The sequence below is a fragment of the Lineus longissimus genome, chromosome 5 (genome assembly GCF_910592395.1).
Source record: "Lineus longissimus chromosome 5, tnLinLong1.2, whole genome shotgun sequence".
Lineage (NCBI taxonomy): Eukaryota > Metazoa > Nemertea > Pilidiophora > Heteronemertea > Lineidae > Lineus > Lineus longissimus.
In genome coordinates, this window is record NC_088312.1 from 5,563,887 (window position 1) to 5,587,727 (window position 23,841).

Consider the following 23,841-nt stretch of genomic DNA (forward strand, 5'->3'; position numbering starts at 1 on the left):
AAACGTGAAACGTGAAACATTTGGGATCACTTAAAAACAACTTGAATTTGGTTCAAAAGGAGCAACATTGATTAGTGAAGACCTATGTCGTACTTGAAGATTCTCCCACAGGAGGCCTTGGTATCGTCGTAAAATACATTTAAGAGACGATCCAAATGCCTGATGGGTTGACGTATTTGAAATGCAGGCCAAGAGCTGGCTAACTCGGTGACGTTCCCTCACCAGTGTAAGTGACCAAATACTGTCACCAAATCCATCATCAAATCAATCTTTTCCACGGATTCCAACAGCACATGTAATTTACGATATCCCGACCGGACTGATCGAGTGCATTTCAATAGCAATCTCCAGTAGAACTGTTCTACTCTCCGTCTACCTCATGGTCCAACCGACACTGAAGAATTCCCGATTTTCATTGAATTTGATTATTAATCAAAAAAGGTCCAAATGCAAATCTACTGAGTACAAAAAAGCTCATGATAATCCCCGTGCCCTCACTTCTTTTCAGTCTTCAATTTTGATCACAGAATCCGGTGCCAAACATACTGACTGGTCGACAGTTCTTTGAGCAGCACGAGCTGTCTCGACTGCAGGCGTGGTTAAGAGGCTGGCATTCCCCGTCGATGGAGTTCCATAACCAGTTGCCGCGCTTTTCGGATCTGAAGCGAAAAACGAAACAAGGAGGTGGATTTAACAGAAAGAAACTTTAGCGAGATGTTTGTCAATGAGATTGATTGAAATCTCAAATGTATTCCTTTTGGTCTAGTTTTGCCTCATTTTATAAAAGAACGAAATGTTGAATAGCGATCTGGACTTCTTTTTCTCCGAAGTCAGACAAGCAAACCGACTTACCCTTCATCAATGTCCGCATATCGCCCGGCCAAATGCGGCATCGCGTCGGAAAGACCTGAAAAATAAGAAAAAGATCGCTATAGGCCTCACTGAAGTCCAGTGATGCACGGCTGGGCGTTCGCGTTTGGGTTTCGGGGCTTTGCGAAAACTCCCTAATTTGATACGCGTAACAATCGTTTTGCCATGAAGCAACTGTCATTTCTGATCATTGTCAGCATCCGCGCGTCCCATTAGAAGAGGAAGTATGGTCACTCGAGCGGAAGGCCGCATCTTTAATTCCCTGTCACCGCTTTTTTGAATGATCGGGAGAGTGCTCATAATGTCAATTAAGACCCAAGGGAGCACTGGGGGCTTTCGCTTCGAACAGCGTGATTTGAGATTGTTGACTTTACTGCTGCCTCAGTACATTGCTCTTGTTCTTGAGCTTGAATCTTTCATGGTTTTTTTTCAAGAAAATATGAAATAACCCAGCGGGTATATTGCTTATCACTTGCTGTAGCTGGGGACAAGTATTACGTGTGCGAGGGGAGGAGCACGGGACTGATTCTGCGGCATTGTATTTGATGAGAGACCGCGGGCCAGGGACAGAATTGCCTTCCAGAATGTAGATGTATCCATACATGATATGTGCATATGCATGTATACAAGCCTGTCAGTAGTATAAACTGATCTCAATTTATTAGAAAAGAATTGCCAGTCACACTATACTAGCCCACAAGCATCTCTAGTGACAACCGGTCAACAAAGAACTGCAACATGTCAGATTCAGCTATGTAGTTAATTATGACAGTGACAATATAATTGCGACAGAAATTGATCTACACTGTTCCACTGAGACTCTGCAGACTACCAGTGAGCTGAATTACACGAGTTACACGCGAGGTTTTACATCGTGTCAACAAGCAAATCGCATTTAACCCATTTTGTCGGGCCAAGCTCGCAGCAGACCGTTGTATACTAACATCATAACGTCCCCCAGTCGACAAGAATGAGACAACTTCTAGCATAATGAATAAACATAACAGAATCACCAAAAACTCATTGTGAGTGTCCAATGGCATACCGATTGATAGAGTAGGCGGTGAAACCTTTTTTGTTTATTCCTTTATGCTTTGTAAAGTGCGTTTTAAATCTTCTTTTTTTTATATCGAAGTAAAGGATTGTGATAATGATATGTCAGCATCCACAACTGCATGCTCGTAATCTCCTGACCAAAACTGCAAAAACTGCGGGCAATAAACAAAAGACGTAAACGACATCATATTCAGCATTAAAAAAATCCACGAGTTTGCGTTAAGGAGGCAATTGTAATTAAAAACTGTAAAAAAAGACTAATGCCAGCTCCGTGTGCTGAATGGGAGAGGAATTAAGGCAATTATCCTTGTTTCTGCGAAGAATGTCGGCGTAAGGGGTTGATTTGACACGAGGGAAATCATGATTTAGAGTGGCGTTTCTTTTGGATGCTGAACATGGTGAACCCCCCCCCCCTCCTTACCAAATTCCTATATCCGCCTCAGAAGATGTGCACATGGCTCATCCCCAGCCAAATATCTTGATCAGCCTCATCAATATTCAAATGGAGGTGGAGTGCCATGTTCGTCATTTTCCGAAGGCTTGTTCCATGGAGGTCAGAGGTCGCTAGACATTGTGTGATTACATGTAAGACATATTGGCCAGTCCAATCTGTCATCGCCGTAAAGTCTTATATCAATGGCCTCTTGGCTAATCAAATAGACAATAAAATGAACTCATAACACAACGTCTCTGAACAACAATCCATCTTACATAATTAGCGACTAATAACACTTTTGCCATTAACCGAGAAAGCGTCTGTCCGGGTGGGCCAAGCACAAAGATAAATTTGATCTCTCAGCTGGCTTACAAATAGAGGCAAGTTATTACAATATGGAAAACGATATTTGTTTTCGGGTGATTCATCAAAGTATCGCCTTATTGCCTCAACGAGATGTGGTCGCATATTACTCTAAATGGTACCAACACACTGCAGATCGTTCAAATTGGTTGTGACAAGAACTTCCTCTAGTTTCACCAATCTGAGACTACATGTATACCTTGTTATTTATACAAAATCGTCCAAAGGGTATAAGCCGTATCCTTATGTACGTCACGGCCATCGGACAACTTGGTATCGCCAAGCCATTCTCCAAGTCCAAATTGAGCATGTTGACGATGGACTGTGACAACTCAACGACTATGTGCGTCTCCTCTTACCTTGATATTTAGACATTTAGATCGGTGAAATTAGAGTTCTATACAAGTGTTCTGTCTTTACGTTCATAATGAATGCAAAAGAAGCCACAAAGTGTCCCCGCACTTTCCTAGGGTCTATAGCTTAAGAATGGTACAATAGTAAAGATGAATGCGACAACTTCGCGACCTCGAATACTTTGATTAACTTAGAATCTTTCCATTTTTATTGAAAGATTCCTATCAACTCATATCGGCGTTCCTTCACCGCTGATCCGATCTGGCCGGCGGGAATCTGTCAGACGCACATGCATAGGTGGCCTCGCGTGCAATAAGGACCACCGAAAATGTGGCCGTCCTGACCGATTTTATCGGCGGTGAAGGAGGGAGGGATACCGACGTACAACGACATTGGATCGGCTCAACTGAGAACTATACTGATAGGGCGTGTGAACAGTTGTTTTATTAGTTTCGTTTGATACGATTAACAATTAGACCAGGGTGATTAAGAGGACTAAGGAGTCATGTGGTAGCAGGACTTTTGACGAAGGAAAGGAATCGGTTCAAATCATTTAGGGTCACCCGATCCCCATTAATTCATACATTGTAGTTGATCCCGACGCCCCGATATGGTGGTTGGGGTGTCCACCTCGTGAACGGAAGGTCGACGGTTCGAGCCCCGTCGGTATTTTCCCGATATGCAGCTAGGGTACAAACTGTATTCTTTCCAGGCGCCTGGCATCAAGAATTAGAGAGCGTCTCAAAGTCAAAACTGGCTGACCCTTTCATTAGGGGAGATCTACACACGTAATATACAACTTTTACTTTTACAATATATATGAGTTGACATGACCTGACATTTAGAAGAATTATCAAACATTACTCACCAATTAAGAGAACAGTTCCTATAATCATGATGGAGATGATTGTGACCTTCATAGTGGACGTTTGACGTTGTATGTTTGCTTCCGATATATAGTTTGTTGCGCTATAGAAATCGTCCACTCATTTTATATGAGAAGACGACCTCCCAATCCATGTTCAGTCAGTCCAATTCCACACTCCACGCAAAGATCACTGTATAGAGTTTACTTGTTGCATGAGCCGCATTGTTGATTGGCATCCCAAACGACAATATTATATCACATTCTGATGCGCAGTGGTTTCGTTCTTATGTATGTTTGCAATGTTGTTATAATCCTTCGTCCAGAGATGGCAGTAGTATCAAACTGATGCCACCTCTAGATCTGTGTCACATATCACGCATCAATATTTGTTAGGAAGAAACGTGACGGAGTGAGTAGAGGTATTGTTCAACCACTGATTAATTTGTTATCTTCCCCCCCCTTATCCCAACCCACCTATATGCTCGACCAGCACCATGTACAGTAGAACCTCCCTTAGCGGACACCTCTCTACTAAGGACATCCTCTCTATTAAGGACACTAGTTTCGGTCCCAAATAGGTCATTTACATTCATTTTGACCTCTCTAATCAGGACACCTCTCTATTAATGACAGCACTTGTCAGTCCCGAGGGTGTCCTTAATAGAGGGGTTCCACTGTAGTTGCGTATCACGCGTCGAAAACAAAAATAAATTAATCAATTGGGACTCTCTGTTGTCAAACATTTTAATGGTTTGTGTGGCCCTTGACACGGAATTCCCCGTGATGATTTGAACTACAAATCGATGTAAATTGAGAGCAAATGTGCAAAATGTAGTCTACAATTATCCCGATACACTTAAATCGATATCTATCGTTGTTAAAGCGAAATTCAATAGGCCTATCCTCGGGACCTCGGGTGCGTTTAATTATTCATGCAACTTGATGAAGACAAGCAGCAAGGATTTTAGATCTCTGTGTCTCATTATAGCCAGGGATAGGCCTGATATCGTCCCTGGTGTACTTACATGTAGAGAAGCCTAGTATTCTTCAAGTATCATTTCATAGTGAATGCCAATTAAATGGATTATTATTCGTTTATGATGGAGTGAGAACTAACCACTGGTAGTCGATAGGCGAGTATAAACTTATTTCTTTGAATAGTGAATACATACATGGGTAGACGTAACATGAGCAAGAGCAAGTATGTACATTTGAGATAATAGTCACTTAAGTTAATGTTCACATTCTCTTGGTTCTTGTGACTAAGAAATTGAATTGGTCTCAAAACTATTGAGTTGATCCCAAATTATATTAAATATCATTTTGGAACCCATTCAATTTCTTCATATATAGTTGGCTAAAGAATTACTTGCCTCTAGCAATGGCCGTATTTCGTATGCATACATGAGTTGAGAAAAAACGAAAACAGTTCACAGTTGACATTATGATAGGCGTATTGAATACAAACACATCGTCACTCACAGAACATTGCCGAAAATTGTGTGTATGGCCCAATCCCTTCGGAAGACAAATAATGAAAATGATAGTCTGTTTTTCGTCTCTGTATAGTTGACGGACTGCACCTATATCTATCATCAATATTAGGCAGCTGTATCCACGACTGTCAGACTAAATTCACATCACCACGATAACACTGATAACTATGCCAGGCAACAAAATACATGTAACACGGCCCGAGAAGAAAGGAGACCTTAATCCAGTTGCATCATTAATGAATTGGACAAAATATCGCCAACCCGGGCCAAATCTCCTGCGTGCAAAAGAAATGATTTGATTACAAGCTGGCGTGCTGTCGAAATTTCGCTAGATTATTCATTGTCGTCATGTTACAGTTGGGGAGGAGGATGTTCAATTCCAATCGGGTGATTTCGCTAAATAATACACTGGCAGCTCGTCATGGAATCTGCGAGTTCCAGTCTATTCTAAAATGATACGGTTATCATTTACACTTCTACAAGGTTTATGCCACCTATGGTGTAACAGGAATCACGAGTGACAAGCCGCCTGGTGACAAGAAATGAAACTCGACCTACGTTCCGAATTTAACCTTTACACGTTCGTGTAATTATCAGATCAAAGTAACAAACAATAGTGCATCAACAATAATCAATATTCACAATTCCTCATCTGATTGAATGTGCTCCTGATTGATATTCTCGATGTAGTATTGTTGACAAGACATAAGGAAATTCCACTGGAAGACTTCTGCGTACGCGCATTTGGTTAGACTGGTAGGCCTATATAATGCCAAAATGTCACGGTTATGAAGGATGAGGATATTGTCTGTATGTAGTTTCCAGTCAAGTTGTGGAATTCCTAACCTCGTCACCAGATCAATAATTACATAGATGCACTTGGGACGATTTTGCTACTGCTAACGATGTATAGACTCGACAACGGACTAATTATTTCTTTTTAATTACACAGGTGTGTAGTTTTATCGGGTGACTTGAGTCAATGGCGGCTGGAAGCAGACGATAGCTGTGTCGTCTGGTCGTGTGCAGGAAATGCGGAAAAGCGTTAGTGGCGATAATTACCGGATTCATTTGAGCAAATTTCGCCAAGGAATGAAATGGGAGAATACGCCTTTCAGAGTTTCCGTTGAATTCTGCAGACGACGGCGTGAGAAAAACAACCAGACCATTAGGTGAGAACGGTTTCAGTTATGTCACGGATTGTTTGGAATTTGTTAAAAATATGTAGCGACCTGCATCATTTCCGGTGAAAGGAAGCTGTGCACCAAGATTTGCAACTTCCGTCCTTATATCAATTTCCGGTAAAAAGTACCGCGATATCATGAAACGCACGCGATTGCATATTAGTGCCAATCGGAGATGCGGATACTTATCCAGCTGTAAATCATTGAATCTCTATACATGTATATATCTATATTTCGCGTGATTTATTCGAATTATAGCAAAAAACCGTCACGCGATTGTCGTATATCTTAAGGCGACGTTGACTAGAATGATGTTGGCGTATTGTTCCGGGTCAAAACCAATGAAAGACGCGTTTGGGTGTGTAAAAAACAAAGCCAGTGCTTTTATGGGATGACTGGAGGCGCCATATTGAAGAAAAAACGCCCATAGTAATCAGATTCCTTGTTACCGAAGTGTGCGTTGCGCATATAGATTGCGCTCACCTCTCTACAAGTGGACACCCCGCTCGTACAACTGGCGGAACGTCCCCACGATCAAACGGCCTACTCGTTGACAATTTCGTTCGGCAATTTCCGGATTAGCTTACAAATCAATCAAGCTCTTCGTACAACCTGAAGTCTCCCTTGTATCATATTTATTAAATAAATGTTCTGGTATTGTGACTTTATTAGTGCAAGCGGGGAAGCCGCTAGTTTATGCAAACACCATTGGAAGGACTAAGCGCTTCGTCCATGTGCGAATGCACAACAATGCTCTGGATTATACCATTATGGATCATACGTTCATGATAGATACATTTAATAGGCGACATATCGAGAACTTATTCATGATCAGTGCGGTCAACTTCAACGAGATTTTCTAGAATTTCATTTTATGGAGGCGAGTTTGATTACCATATCGATTCAGGCTATTTAACCGTTAATTTAGTTTCAAACGAAATTAGACGAGAATTTATATCTAATCCAAGAGTATAAGCGTGTGAATTGATATCGGAAATATCAGTGCTTGGCTGGAGATGTCATCAAATTATTCTGGGATATTCGGATGAACTTATAAGGCCTAACTGTATGAAAGGGTGCGTATGAGGTTTGATCCAAAGAACTAATTAGAGAAAAGGTTTTCGACACCAACATTTATCGCTCATACCTGTACGTTTATCAGTTCTCTCTTTTTCATTTCTCGAAGTTGTTATTTTCCCAAAGGCTCCAAAAAGAGGATATATTTCAAATAGAATTGGCATGGTAAACGTCTGCGGTAGCGGTGATGGTCACACTTACTCAATCCACGCCTCTGGATTCAAACTACCCCACCAAGAATCCAGATGAAATCATCTACCGCCGCATGCGCACCATGGCCAGCGGCGAGCATCTCCCGAATAAGGTGACGGAGGTGCCCAAGGAGGTTTTACGAAACTTCCCGCACTCCAAACGGGTTGGAAACTATCTGTTGGGCCGAACTTTGGGCGAGGGATCATTCGCGAAGGTCAAGGAGGGTCTGCATACGCTTACAGGAGAAAAGGTAAGTTGAATGCGGTATAATATTTCTTGGTATAGGGAGGGGGCGTCTCTCTTGAAGCCAATGAAGTAAAAAGGAATGCGCCACGCAATTGAAGTTGAAAATTCAGGAAAATATCGGTCGAGTTCGACTTTTGATGACGTCAGCGACAACGTACATCTTGACCTTTCAGCTCAATATCAATATTTCTTCCGCAAATGTTGTTGAAACATTTCTTATGTGGTCTAAATGACATTATACCCATTTGACCAGTGATTCAACACCATGAATGGGCATGTTGTAGTTTTAATATTCATACGATATTTGATCATGAACTTCCCGTGACGTCACAAGTTAAAGTAAACACCTGGATTTCAGAGAGGGTGGAGCATTCCCACCTGGAACAAATTCGAATTTCGCACTAAGTTATACAAATCCTGTTTGATCCAGAATTTGGCGATATTTTTTTTCGAAAGACAGAAAATGACACTTGAATGAGAAGCAACTGTCGTCGATGAGGCGAAATGAGCTTTTCTGTTATGAAAAGCCAGAAATGTTTGCCCAACACTTATCTCGATAGAACAATGACAAGAGGTCAGCATATTGGCACAGCCGCTCACTTGACATAAAGTCAAATCTTCCACAGTGTGGGTCAATAAATAGACTGCTTTAGTTGCACGTTCCCAACAGCGTGCGTTCGTCTTTTATTAGTGACGCTGGGTCCGACCAAAGTTCCTGTCTTCTTCTTATCACAGACCGAAACACAAATTCATGAAGTGACCGTCTTGCAGTATGTCACAGTTTTCTCCAAGTCTGTCCATGCACATTCGTAAGAAGCGGTTCACAGTGGAAGGAGCCCTCACTTCCACGGGGATGCTGTTGACTTCTTGTATCTAATTTGGAATTTTACGAGATGAGGGGATGTCAAACACACTCTTATAGCAATAAAATTCGGCCTTGTTTTACAGGTCAACGATACCTTTCAAAAAAAGTCGAAATAATTATCGAAGCATTGGCAAAATTTTAGAATATTTTCCTAAGCGATAAAATCCAAAATGGCATCCAACGCGGCCATGTTTGATGACCATGGTCAATTCTCCTTGACCATGGTACATGTACTCAATATAAATGATGCATTTCATTGTACTTCAATATGCAGTGTTCTTTGAGAGCCTCTGAACTGATCAGCGACAATGAAATATTTTTCGTGCTTTAAATTTCAAAACGATATATCAGATACATGTATGCCTAAGGACAAAATGAAATCATAAATAGGGTGATTGAACATATCACGTTCATATTGCTCTTGGCACATAAACATGTTGGCAAATTAAGACACGCAATGAAAATATCTTTATGGTATAACCATTGTGTGAATTAAACCTGCACTCAGGTTCTCCTGGCGTGAAATGAAATTTTGAGAATTCGGCAGAAATTTTGGGATGATTGAGAGAATTTAAGAAAATTTGCACAGGCACTTAAGTTGCAAATAAATCACATATTCTGTCAACACGAGAACAAATATCTTTGGAATTTAGTATGCATGATAGTTTGAGTTTTCGTGACGAAAATCCAAGTTGGGTATTAATGGTAATGTATACACTGAGGCAATGAATTTCATTACTTTTAATTGAATATCAACAGTTCTAAAATGACATAAAAGAATGGACTGCATTCCTTTCCCTGAAAATAAACATGAAATGGTAATTTACTTTCAAGTGTGATTGTTGAAAACAATTAACTATAAACAAGTACATGTATTTACTTGTAAAAGATCACCAAACTTGTCCAAAACTATAGTTTTTCTCCTGATTCATGTATCTTTATTGAAAACTCCTTTAAATTTGCCAAGATGTCTTTAGAAAGGCCGGCGCCCTTTTTCAACCGCTGACGTTAGCAGTGCACCTATATATAATAGCACGTCATGCAAAAAGTACGCACAGGCTAATCTGTTTACCTCACCAACACTTTATACTCTCATACTCTCTCTGACAAATATTATTGCGAGCTTGATAATGGGTAAATGTTGTTACTTGTTTAATTCTGATATCATTAACGCTTTTAAGCAGGCCTTAGAAGGCCTGCTTTTGATAGTTTTCAACGCCGGTGTATTTATATTCCCAAGTTTATTTTTGAGAACAATCTTTTGCCATGAGGGGCCTGCCCCTTCGTAAACCTTTTACAAACACAAAATTATTGATATAAATGTGCATGATATTTTTCAGTCATTTGAAACAAAACTGAAAACTGAAAATCTACACGAAATCCGCGTTTTTATCTGTAAAACTTAAGCGGCATCTTTCCCTCGCCCCCACCCCCCCCCCCCCCCCCCCCCCCCCCATGCTGTAGGTAATAGAAAACTGAGATTGAACGCGGTTTTTGCACAGTTGAGCTGGCGTTTTAATCCAAATCTTCGATGGCATGTGGTTTGTGTTGTGCGTAAAAGCATTTTTAATGATCAATGATGCTCAATAAGACGTTCGTGAGAATCAACAACCGACAGTAATCGTGCAATGCAAAAAAACGCCCCCTGGCATGGCACTGCAGTTAGCATCTGGCTAATTTTCATGTTTGCGCAATTTCAGGTTGCAGTGAAAATCATCGACAAAAAGAAGGCAAAAGAAGACAGTTATGTTCGAAAGAATCTTCGCCGGGAGGGAAAATTACTACAGGTTGTGCGTCACACGAACGTGGCGCAACTTTATGAGATAATGGAGACGGAGAACTGTTACTATTTGGTGCTAGAGCTCTGTGAGGGGGGAGACCTCATGGAACATATTTGTAACAAGAAGCGTTTGGAGGAGAAGGAGGTGCGGAAGTACATGAGGCAGATAATCTCAGCGGTGGAATATTTGCACAGGGCAGGGATATTGCATCGGTAAGGCTACCGCTAGCCTATGTCAGGCGTTTAACCTGCGTGACATTTACACTTCCCTCTGTTTAAAATAACACAGTATCACACTGTATACACCCGGCCTCAAATCTGGGCCCGATTTTCATAAAACGTTTTAAGTATAACGTTACTCGATGAATTCGGAGACCAATGGGAACAGGAAACTGTGGATTGATTATATACCTAATCATGAATCATGTATGTATCAGCTGTAATTAGCTAAAGCTACAATGCAGCTCGGGTAACTTATTATATAAAATAGGCATCCAACATAAAATTTAATCTAAATTGCCAAGCAACCATTTTCGCATTCAGAGGATGTGACATTAGTGTATTTTGAGGGTCTGTGTGCAGGGACATAATCAATCTGCAGGTTGCTTTGTACATGCACAACCCGCCCTTTCGGGCATCCTTGCCTGATGGAAAACATGGTGAATATAGCCGATGTATACAGGTGGTCATGTATTCAATACAAAATCGATGTTATATTTGCGGAGTATTCCGGAAATATCGATTCAGCAATACATGTGCATGTACGATATAAAGTCCTGGGAAAGACTTAAAAAGACGGACGCGTATCAGCCATGGTCTACCATTACGTCGACCGGGAGTGTCACTATCCTTATTTGCATCTACGAGGCTATGGAAAAAAATAACTGTAGGCCTATACATTGTCTAGTTTAACTACACGTATACATTCTGTCCAGCATGTATTTATTTTAATGATCACAGAAGACCAGAAAAAGTCAATAACTGGCCGGTCAATACATATACGGGTTGTCAATAATCTTGTATTTATCAAAAAATCCATGTTATATTTGCGAAATCTATTCTGGATATATCGATTGAGCAAATAGTCTATTTCTGGAGGTGTGGACGAAAAAAAGACCAGAGAAAAATTGACAAGTTATAGCGCTCTCACTAGAAATATCGGGCTATTCCGATAGATCGATTCAAGTCGGCGTTCTTACCGTATTCTTACTGTTCACCTTTATATAATGTTGTTTTAGGGATCTGAAGGTCGAGAATCTTTTACTGAGCCAAAACAAAGATGTGAAAATCATTGGTGAGTTTCATCACAATGCATTAAACTTGGAAATGGTTATCCAAGAGTCGTGACATTGACAAACCGGCTTTGCTCGTCGCTATCTAACAAGATGTCCAACAAATGTGGGGGTAATCTGTAGAAAATCGACAGTTGATGACACTGGCCAAATCGTTGATAAAATTAGTGAGGCCACTTTTGGCGTGATGATACGTCCCCTTTCATCCAACCAAGCGGATAATTTGATAAGCCTTGCCAATTAACGGAATCGGATACGGATTTTTTGCGTTTACGATATTCTCCAATGTTAACTTTCAGATTTTGGACTCAGTAACTCGGTGAAGGTAACTCACACGAATGATGGGTACAAGTTTGATGAGTTCCTGGTGACCCAGTGCGGAAGTCCCGCCTATGCCGCACCTGAGCTCCTGGCCAACAAGAAGTATGGACCACAGGTGGATGTCTGGAGCATGTAAGTTATGTGCGACAAACCTGATTTGTGAAAAATTGTAAGCTGTTTAAATAAAGCGAAAGATCCTGTAACAAAAGTTTAAGTTAAAATTTCTCACTTAAAGAGAGAACGCCTTCCAGAAAAGAACATGCAGAACTAAATACATGTACTATCTGAGAAAGTATTGACGTTGACAAAGACCGTATCTCACAGATTTATTTGGTAAACAATTTAAAAGCGGAATGGAACCAAACGATTTGCCAATATCAATAATGATCAATGATCCCAGTAACTGGTATCATATCATATTATTATGACAGCCTACATTTGATTGGTTTGTGAATAAATATCCAACAAGAGGACGTGCTCGTGCCACCTTTTCTCAGAATATCAAATATGTTTTACAGTTAAAGTTTTGGTTGTTCACATAGTGCGTTGTCATGAAATTTTTCTCTGCACCTCGATATGACACGTACATATTGTCCGTATATACCATAAATAGCGCAGGTTTGGTCACAAGGAAGCAAAACTTCTTTCTATACTTGTAATCGGGTATTGACGACCTGCGAAATTGGTCCGTAATGTCGGCGCGCGGCGTATTCATTTTTTAAAGGCCGGGTGCCTGCGTTTAGCGATAAACTCTTCAACTTGAATTTTATTTTTCAAATAGGCCAAATACTCTATGATAAATAGTTCATGTCGAAGTTCCTTCGATGGAACCACGTCATTCCACGAACGTGTCTAGCCTTTAAGAAATATTAATCACGGAAGGGAAGAGACGTTAGTAATTAATACCGATTCGTTAACTAATGAATGAGGTACTAGTGCAAGATTTCATCTTGCATGCGATCGCGCTGCAAGCACGGCAGGCGTTGCTAGGTGATGGGTCCAGCGTAATGGCCGACGGGATGTCAGTTGAATTGAGATGGAGGGAGAACAGGGTAAATCTCCGGGTGGGGGGGGGGGGGGGGGGGGGGGGGGGGTAATAAAAGACTGAGGCTGGACTGTTTCTCCAAGGGACGGGATTTCCTTCTGCACCCATGCACAGGTGATGATCTGTGGTATACCGGTACCTTCCCAGTCAAAGTATTGGGTTGACAAAAAATTCATATGAACATATGAACACTACATGCATCTTTGGCCTAAGGTGGAAATCGATGCGATGATGCTATCGAGAAGAATCGATGGACAGTGAGGGCGAAGGCAGACGATGGTTATTAAATCCATCTCCGCAAGACCGACTTCCCTAACTGAACGGCAAAATCCTTAAACTTTGATAAAACTTACACGAGGACGGAAGTTATGACATCAAGGTATATATCAATAAAACCATTTCAAAATCTTTGCAGAGGGGTTAACATGTACGCAATGCTCACCGGCAACCTCCCGTTCACCGTTCACCCCTTTAACATCAAGACGCTACAAAACAAGATGACGAGTGGGGACATGAACGCTTTGCCAGAATCCATCACTAGGGGTTGCCGGGATCTTGTAAAGAAACTGCTAACCTCCGACCCCGAGAAGAGAATTTCATTACGCGAGGCCATGCAGCACCCCTGGCTTACGGAAGGTATAAGTGTTTGTTGTGATATATACAGGCGGTTCTTTTGAGTTAAACTGTATTTGCCAAGTATAAAACCCTGCTTCACATGCATCCTGACATAATCAGGCCATTTCACTCGATACATACTTACTCCCTCAATGGAAACATGCGTATAAAGGAGAAGTCATGTTGTAGACCCTGTTTGCAAGAGGTTGCCTGCTTCACGGAGCAACATTCTGAAATGAACCAATCATGAGAGAATATGTTACGGCTTCCGGTCATCTTGCTTGACGAATGAGGAACGTTTCCATCAATGAATAATCACCAAAATGTCCTACAGAACAGGAAAAACAAAGGAATGTACGAATACGACTTAATTACACCATTTTACATATACATTTCAGGACGGAACAGACCCCTTGAACCCGCCATGTTTCCAAACCGGCTTCGAGCAGATGAACTCGATCAAAACATCATTAAGCACATGTCGCAGAACATGGATTTCAAAATGAGTGAAATCATCCGCATGGTGGTCAGCAACATCCCGCACTCGACAACTGCGTCATATCACCTCTTCCGGCGGAAGCTAATCCGCTACACGGCCGTGATGAATGTCATGACGAAGGTGGCGGCGTCCGATGCGAGGCACTCCGTCAGCAGTCTCCCCTCTGATGGCAAGCCGCTCACTGCTCCTGTCCGTGCCGTGAAGCACTTAGTAAGTTATTTCTTGACGCGGGGTTTTTGCGGGTGTTAAAGATGGCGGAATGTACACCATGACGGTCATGCATCTTACCCCAACAAGTCTTATTCCAACCTTAATAACAGGCAGTGCATAAAAGAGCTAGCCAAAGTGACTCTGCGATCTCGGGACCTTGGGTGTCAAGTGGCCTGAAATGGGGCTTTGATCTTTTTCCTCTGTAACCAGAATGATTTGAGTCAGTGGGGGATCAGTAGTTAGTCATCCAGCATTGCCATCATCTTCAAGCAGAAGTAGATCTTCTTGCGATCATTTTCCAGCAGAAGTGGATCTTCTTGCCATCATCATCCAACAACAGAAGCTGTTCTTGCCATCATCCATCATCTAGTAGTCTATCTTGCCGTCATTATTCAGCAGTAATGGTGTTTTGCCATATCATCAAGCAATAGTCACTGTTTTTACCATCATCATCCAGCATTGACTAATTTACTATCTTGCCATCATCCTCCTGCAATAGTTGTTGTGTTTGCCATCACGCATAGCAAAAGTAACTGAACTTGTGTCTCTGGGACCACCTTGCCAAAACCCACGCTTCTCAAAAGGATGTTCCTGATAGGTTTCTCAAAGAGCGCATGGGCAATCTGTATCGCCTGTGAATCTAAAAACACTCTGGTCACTCAACAACAAGGTTTTCTTTTGCTCAGAACTCGCCAACGAAGATAGTCCGTCCAACTCCAATTACACTGGGTGCAATGGTTGACCTCCAGGCTAAGCCGATACGGACCGAGATTGCTGCCACAGCTGCCGGTGACGGAAAGGACAGTGACGGTGACTTCTTAGAAATCGTAAGTTACAAAATTTTACCTGGTTAAAAGAGCAAGGCAAGCTAGGGATGGCGGTCTTTATGACTAATTATAGATTATGACACCAGGTCTCTTTCCCTTAAGTAAAAGTATCCCTCCACTCCTTACAGCAACTCTCCCGACGCCCGCCCGGCACACGACGGCGGGTGATTCGCCGCCAGGTAAAGAACGACCGTATCCTGACCAGGATTCTGAACGTAAGGAACAATATCCCCGTCACCTCGCAAAGCACCGACTCGGACGTGGCCATGGCCAAGAATCCGGGAATCACCACCGACGCCTTCCAGTTGGACAAGACATCCAGCAAAAGTAAAAGACACCCGGAGCATCGCGAAATCAAACTGAAGCTTCCAGATGGTAAGTCGTAGGAAATCGTAATTGCGGTAAAGATTCCTATAGGTCGTTGGCTGCTGCATCGTTGAGACAGTGCTGTCCTAAACCGTGCTTGCCCTGCGCAGCGTGACACTGCGTGACACTGTGAACGTTGTACAGTACAATCAATCGTGCCGAGTGCCGCGTTTTGATTTATCTCCGCTGCAACAAAATCATTCACTTGAACCATGGAGGTATACCTCCATGCTTGAACGCAGATGTATACAGACTCAAATTATTGCTGCTCGCTGAAACGACTGTCATGTGTGGTCGTTTCGCCAAAAGTGTCCAGTTGATGGTGTAGCTTTGTAGCAAATAAGAAAATGAATCAATTTCAGTTTTAATTTGTCTTTCAGCAAACAAGAAAACGTTACTTGTTTCCCACGACTGCAAAGGCGACCTTCCGTGGAAACACAATTCTTCACGTGGCAGTCCTCAAAGCGATCTACCTGACCTTATTAAGAAGTTTGCCAATGATCCACGACCGGAGGAGAACCGAGAGAACATCGTGAAGCGGCCTGTTCGGGAGGCCGGAGAAGGCAGGAGAGCCCCAGTCGAAGACGTTGTGGAAAAGGCTTGCGATGCTACAGAGAGGAGTAAAGAGTCGCCATGGAGTGGCTCGGATAAAGAACCCGTGATGCCAGGATTTAAACAACACGTGACACCACGTGAAAGCCAGAACACACTGGCAGAGGTCATTGAGAAGAGTGATGGTGCTTCTTCAAGAGTCGTCACAAGGGATTTCCCGCAAGCCGAACTTGTTGTTTTCAGTTATGAAAACAACTCTGCCCAACACCTTCTCGATCTTAACTCGACAACTGACGACTCGGAAGGCGCCCCGAGGAGCGACAATAGGCCTTCGCAGGACGACAATGACTGTTCCAAGATGAACAGCAATTATGATACCAAGACCCCAATAAAAGAGGATGGAGTTGATTCGAGTTACAATCCGGATACGTGGAAAGACTACATGTCAAAACGAAAGGTTGTGGATATCTCGAACTATGAAACTTTTGCGCGTGCGCGGAGCAAAACCGTTCCAGTCTCTGCGTGTATTGGTCAATTTCCTACCAAGGATTGTGTGAAAGAACTCATGACACCCTGCATCCCCACGGAGCAACAAATCAAAATACGGACACACAGCACACGATCAAATAAAATGAATCTTCAAATGAATCGTCCGGTTCAGCCACGGTATTATTACAACAGTCCAATGAACCATGATCGCATCTTGAAGCGACGAGATACTCAAGAGAATCGGCGCAGCGTCAGTTCTTCGCGGGACAGCGTGGCAGATTCTTTAGACATTGGACGGGGACTACCGCCGGTCGAACAGCCGCCCCAAGATAACAACAAATCGCACGTCGGATTGCCGTCAATATCCCCAGCACCTGCAAATAAAAGGACATAGTTTTTATGATATACTGAGATTACAATGTAGGCCACTTACCGTGAACTGGCATAAGATGCATGGTCGGGAAAATGAAAATTTAGATCGGAGAGGGCGTATTTTTGGGGGCAAAAGGGCACTATGGCACCCCCTGGGGACATCAGGGTGAAGCGCCGTTCTAAATATGCCTAGACGAACACTCACCGTGACTAATAGGGGGGGGGGGGGGGCTAGTATACTAGGCAGGTCCGATTAAGTTACACGATGTTGACACGTAGGGGTCACTCCCATCACACAATACATTGAAACCTTTTAGGGATATGCATGTGCCAAAGGAATACATTTATCGTTGAATCAAACATGACCCAGTTCTTCACCTAAAAACAGCGGATTTCAGACGCATAAATAACTCTTGCTTTCAGAAAAATGTGAAACGGGCAAACACGTGCATATGTAGGGATAACTGCTGTAAATGTTAATAATAAAATAACCCATTTTCAAACCTGTTTTATTTGTAACCATGGGACAAAGTGGCAGTCAAAGAGAACTGTGGTCTAACCATGGGCTAAGGGAGTCTATTGCTGGCAGGAGCCAGGTACAGATTTGAGAAGGGGTCTCTCCCATCTGACAGTACAACGAAACTATTCTCGTTTTATTCGAGGAATGTATTTGGTACTGAATCAAACACGACTAATTTCTAATTGTGCATAATATTAGCCACCTGAAAATGACCAATGTGACCCCCTAACCTTGCTGTCGTCTTGCTTATAAGGCCCTAAGTGATGGCATCTGGACCCGTAATGTTTTGAGACACCCAAATGTGGATCTCGATAGTGGTGACGCAAACGCATGAGAGTCAGGATGAAGTAACGGGAAGAAATTCTGCCTTCGTTGGCCATGTCTGAAAATTATAACATAGACAATTAGAATTGTAAACAACCGTCTGGGGCTCGGAATGATGAAATACTATGCTACACAGGCTGACGAAATTCAGAAAAAGCGATGATGAAATCGCCATTAATCAAACACTGCGCGCACCGAATCAGCCCGTGTAAACGCCGCTTTTAGTATTCTTTGTGCCTGGACTGAGCGATGCGTGGAATGTGTTGTTTGCGAGGAACATCTGTACTGACACAGTTATAGCAGACGAACTTACGATAGCGTTTTCATTCATAAATATCAACTGACGTCACTAGACAGAGATATTTCGCATAAAAGGTACGGGTTGCGAGAACTCTATCATTATTCCAATTTCCATTGAGGAGTGCTGAACACAAGGTAGGTAATCCTTTTTTGACTTTACTTTGATTTAACATGTCACTTTGACGCATGTCACCCTTTAAATTTCGGATGGGGGTTAAAGGACCTGGGACTCTAATAAACGGGTATTTATCCTCCATTCAAATATGTCAAAAGTGCATTTTCGTGGGCTGTTAACAAGTACCAAACCGCCTCCTTTTCCTTGAACAACAGGCCAAACTGAGCAACATAACCAAGATTGTATATAAAGGGAAAAATCGTAACAAAATTAATCATCGTTTTTCGTTATGTTGCACGCATCCTCGAATACCAGGGTAAGTCGTATGATCCTTCCATCGCACACGGTACTGAAACGCGAAAGCAGTGGACAGTATCAGGCGATGCATCGCTAGAGAGACTAATCACAGGACGCTGTGAAATAAGCTTAATATTACACATTCATTCACTATTTTCAGCAAAATGTGTGGAATTTGGGCCATCTTTGGTAGTGACGACGACGTCTCCAAACAGTGCGAGAGCTGCCTGCGCATCAAGCACAGGGGTCCGGATGCATTCAGGATTGAGAATGTCAACCACTTCAAAAACTGCTGCTTCGGATTCCATCATCTAGCCATCCAGGATGACGTATTTGGTATGCAGCCGCTCAGGGTACTCGACTACCCAAACCTCTGGGTCATCTTCAACGGCGAAATATATAACTGCGATCGAGTAGGTGTTTCTTTAACCGGTGCCTATAGTCCATAATAGCTTGAACAAGCTAGGGTTGTCCTCTCCTTGGAATATATATGATATTTTAAAAAGAATTCCTCCTCCCCCGAACCGTCATCTCTTTTTCCCCCAGCTTAACCGTCACGTATAGCCTAGAATTCAGAATGCCAGCCCTGCATTTATGTAGGACACATTTACAGAAGAAAATTAGTGTCACCAAGCTTATGTATGCAAATGCGGTTTACTTGCCATGTAGGCCTACGTAGCCCATGCTGTGTCTCATGTGAACTTATGTCGCGACTTCAGCTGGCAGAAGAATTCGGCTTCAGATACAGTACCCACTCAGACGGTGAATCCATCCTCCATCTTTACAACCACGGCGGCGCAGAATTTATGGCCAAACACCTTGACGGCATCTTCGCCTTCTGTCTGCTCGACGTCAAAGAGAGGAAGGTGATCATTGGTCGAGATACCTACGGGGTCAAGCCGTGCTTCAGATTCATCACCGAACACGGTTTCCTTGCCGTCTGCTCTGAGGTCAAAGGTGAGATATGTTTTTTTTTGGGGGGGGGGGGGGTACATATGGAAAAAAATATTTCTGTACTTTTAGGGCTTTATGTAGCCAATTATCCTGGCAAATGATCTTGGCTCGAGTAAAAGATAGGAAATAAGTTTTCTTTCAACTAGCTATAAAATGACGCCTCCGTCTAAGCTAAGCTAGTTTTTGGTTTTTCGCGAGCGGTCTGCTCATATTTCAAATAGTTTCATCGAAAGATCATTCATTTTTCAGGTCTTCTCGGCCTATCTCATACCAAAGATGACGACAAAATCGAGATCACTCCACTTTCTCCAGGACATATTGAGACATATGACCTTTGTGTCAATGGCAAGGTCACATTCGGATCAAAACAGAGATTTCACAGTATCGGAGAGGCACCTACTTATAAGACTCTAGTCACGCCAAATGGTAAGAAAATGCCTGTCATTTTAACCTTCCTTGAATGGATTTCCACATCAATGCCTGGATGATGCATGGTAAATATCTTGGATAGTCAACCATACCACTGTCGGATAGTTGTTAAGTGCCACTATACCTGTTTATAGTGAACAAAGCTAGAAGGATAGTGAGAGATGGGAATAGTATTTTGTCTTCAAGAACCAGTTTATTAACAAAACTCCTTCTTTTTCAGGCGAATGTGATATTTTCCACAACATCCGCAGCCTCTTCGAAGCAGCAGTTGAGAAGCGTCTGATGTCGATGAGACGTATTGGGTGTCTCCTGTCTGGGGGTCTAGATTCAAGCCTTGTTGCTTCACTGGTGGCCAAGAAGATCAAGGAGCACCACCTTCCCTACCCACTACAGACATTCTCTATTGGGATGCAGGGTAGCCCTGATGTGATGGCAGCAAGAAAGGTTGGTACAGTAGCTTTATTTCATTTTTTAGTTTGTTGCTTTTTCAGGGCCTCACCGGCCGATTTATCGGCAATGCGCCGATGAATTTTTCCTTAGGGAGGGATACCGACGATACCGGCAACACGGATAGATCGGAATGGGCCTTACAAGTAGTGACATTTTCTCTCGCTGCTGCCAAAAAATGCATTTTCTATATGCTTAAGATGTATTGATTTTTTTAAAGAAGTTTTAGGCCTTAAGATTTTTTCTTCTTCTTTTCTTAGGTATCGAGACACATAGGCAGCGAACATCATGAAATCACGTTTACAGCTGAGGAGGGAATAGCAGCTGTGAGAGAAGTCATCAAATTTATTGAATCATACGATATCACAACTATCAGGGCATCTGTGGGTAAGCAGAATCTTTAAAATCCTATCAATAAGTATGCGTGCCTTTATGCCGTGATGGTGTCACTCTCTGAATCCATAGGTGACGTGTTAATAGCCGGTCTGTTATTTGTTAAGGTGACCATTAATGCTGAGCAAAATGGTAGATTTTTCTTTCGACCGTGATTGGATCAGTTCGAATCACTACTTAACTTCGGTGAAGCAGGCATCAGTGCTTTTGATTGGATAATATGACATGATGTCCTCACCAACGCTGATTTCGGAAATCCGTGGTCAATCCAAGAACGTCAGTTTTATATGAATCGTCATTGGTGCTTGGTCAATCTAGGACTCATTGAAGACCGCAAGTACGAGGACGACAACTCTTGTTTAAGATTGTTCCGTAATTAAAACGTTGTTCAGTCATTAGAGCATTATTTTCATTTCATTTTATCATTCATTCTAGGAATGTTCCTTGTTTGTAAATACATCAGCCAAAACACGGACACGGTGGTGATATTTTCCGGTGAAGGCGCAGATGAGCTGGCTCAAGGATACATCTATTTAAAAAACGCACCAACACCCGAAGAGGCCGCTAAAGAATCTCTTAGATTACTACAAGATCTGCATTATTTTGATGTTTTGAGAGCGGATAGAACGACAAGTGCATGGGGGTAGGTTTAGCGATTTCAGTATGAACATTTTGGTGTGTAGGCTTGCAGGCGTGTTTGGTGATACTCATTGTTATGGTATGGAAGAGGCAGGTTTTCTACCAGTTCTTTCACCAACATGGACGTATCGATCAACACAAGTGTCATATTCCAGAGATCTTTTAATGATAATTACACCGTTGTTGTTTTCTCTTCAGCCTTGAATGCCGCGTCCCCTTCCTGGACCATCAGTTCACTTCATACTACCTCTCCCTCTCAACCGACTCAAGATTCCCAAAAGATGGTGTCACAGAAAAATATCTCATCAGACAAGCTTTTGACAGCACCGGGCTTCTTCCCAAGGAAATCTTATGGCGACCTAAGGAGGCTTTTAGCGATGGCGTCAGCTCAAAGGAAAAATCTTGGTTTGAGATTCTTCAAGATCATGTTTGCACACTGGTGAGTAATCAATCATTGTAACCTTTGTGAGTGTACCCCGTTAGAGGGAAGATCATGGGTCGCTATCGATCCACACCTTAATGCGTCACTATACAATAGGGAAGCAAATTTTGAGGGTGTCATGTTAGACTGCCATCTGATAACTTTTTCAGTATAGTTTCACGTCAATTCTTTGACTGTAAAAACTGTTGTAAAAACCGTTGCGGGTAAAAGGCCAGGGACATAACTTCAACATCTTTTGATCGACGACTAAAGTACCGTCTTATCCACATTTCAGGTGACAGATGACATGTTTGACGATGCGCCAAAGACATATCCCTTTAACCCACCAAAGTCAAAAGAGGCATTTTACTACCGACAAGTATTCGAGGAATTTTACCCGGGAAAGGCTGAATTGATACCATATTACTGGATGCCGAAATGGTCGCAGACAACCGACCCGTCTGCCAGGACACTCAGTGTTTACAGGGACACTGATGAAAAACATCAGAAGACAATTCAACATCATTCACATGGGGAAAAGTAGAGCTTTTGTTGAACAGTTGTTATTCTTATAAATATTCTTGAACTACATGTAATTCAAACGCCTAATTTTGATATACATGTAATGTCCATTCAACTTCGGTATCTGTTTTCCATGACGCTGCGGTTATTACAATATTAAAAGTGGCATGCCATTGTGCAGTTGTGACTTCATACAGCTGAATTGGCCTGTGTGCAGTGTGAAGTGCAAATAAAGTATATATCTCTTTCACAGAAGTGGTAAGAAATATTATTTGGAAAATGAAAGTCGACTATACAATTGTAGATTTTTTGACATTTTTTATGGCTTCATCAGTTCGTAACAGGATTGACAACTTGCCCGATTTTGTAAATAAAAGATTTTGCATATCACATATATAAATGTTCATGTATCAATTATTGTTATCATAAATTAAACTCAAAAATAAAAAATATTTCTCTCATGTCAGGATGTTATTTTTCTCCTTCCGTCTCTCAACCAAAACAGATCGAGGCGAAAGGCAAGTTCAAAAGATTCTAGATACGCCCTTGGGCATTTAATTTGTTAGTCCCAAACTTGAGCACCTTATTCAACGTTCCCGTGTGAATACTGCTGCTGCTCTCAAAGTATGAAAGCTGATTTATGAGTGCCGCAAAAGTGAATTACGTGTACCACAGGTCTTGACGACAACAGAGAAGTTCTTACTTGGTGCTTCGTAACGATTACAAACCTGTCTATTATCGACAATTCTTTTGCAGCTCGTGTAATATTTTGTGCTTCGTAACGATTACAAACCTGTCTATTATCGACATTCCTTTTGCAGCTCGTGTAATATTTTGTTCTGTAAATCTGTAGATGCACCGTGCGATGTTCCCAGTAGTTGTGTCTCCGTGGTTGTAACAACGATATGTCTCGTCCGATCAGTGGGACTTAATCGACATCTATCTTGTGGCTGGCTGGGTGATGTCCCAGCTTGCTGTGACGTATTATGTCTCTACTGGCTGCTTTGTATAAACTTGGCATCAACCTACCACCTACTACAGTGCGAGCTGCACAAGACACAGAGCCATATCACTGTACAACCACGGAGACTGAAATTTCATTACA

The 23,841-nt window shown here is 42.2% G+C and overlaps 2 protein-coding genes across 3 annotated transcripts; both read left to right on the forward strand.

Annotated features, from left to right (window-relative positions):
• The first annotated feature begins 4,890 nt into the window (after positions 1–4,890).
• LOC135488658 (serine/threonine-protein kinase par-1-like) lies at positions 4,891–17,886 on the forward strand. Of its 2 annotated transcripts, XM_064773313.1 has the most exons (11): positions 4,891–5,080; positions 6,396–6,615; positions 7,831–8,146; positions 10,708–11,000; positions 12,026–12,081; positions 12,379–12,532; positions 13,861–14,081; positions 14,459–14,769; positions 15,456–15,596; positions 15,725–15,971; positions 16,343–17,886. In XM_064773313.1, the coding sequence occupies exons 3-11, from the start codon at positions 7,892–7,894 to the stop codon at positions 17,395–17,397; spliced, it is 2,733 nt and encodes a 910-aa protein (XP_064629383.1). In that variant the 5' UTR covers positions 4,891–5,080; positions 6,396–6,615; positions 7,831–7,891; the 3' UTR covers positions 17,398–17,886. The 2 variants fall into 2 exon arrangements, with proteins under 2 accessions (XP_064629383.1, XP_064629382.1); XM_064773312.1 differs by having other exon boundaries at positions 6,396–8,146.
• A 712-nt stretch (positions 17,887–18,598) lies between these two features.
• On the forward strand, positions 18,599–23,197 carry LOC135488447 (asparagine synthetase [glutamine-hydrolyzing]-like). The gene is made up of 9 exons (XM_064773059.1): positions 18,599–18,654; positions 19,092–19,344; positions 19,651–19,888; positions 20,135–20,311; positions 20,535–20,758; positions 21,022–21,148; positions 21,590–21,797; positions 21,992–22,232; positions 22,510–23,197. The coding sequence occupies exons 2-9, from the start codon at positions 19,096–19,098 to the stop codon at positions 22,756–22,758; spliced, it is 1,713 nt and encodes a 570-aa protein (XP_064629129.1). The 5' UTR covers positions 18,599–18,654; positions 19,092–19,095; the 3' UTR covers positions 22,759–23,197.
• The last annotated feature ends 644 nt before the right edge of the window (positions 23,198–23,841 follow it).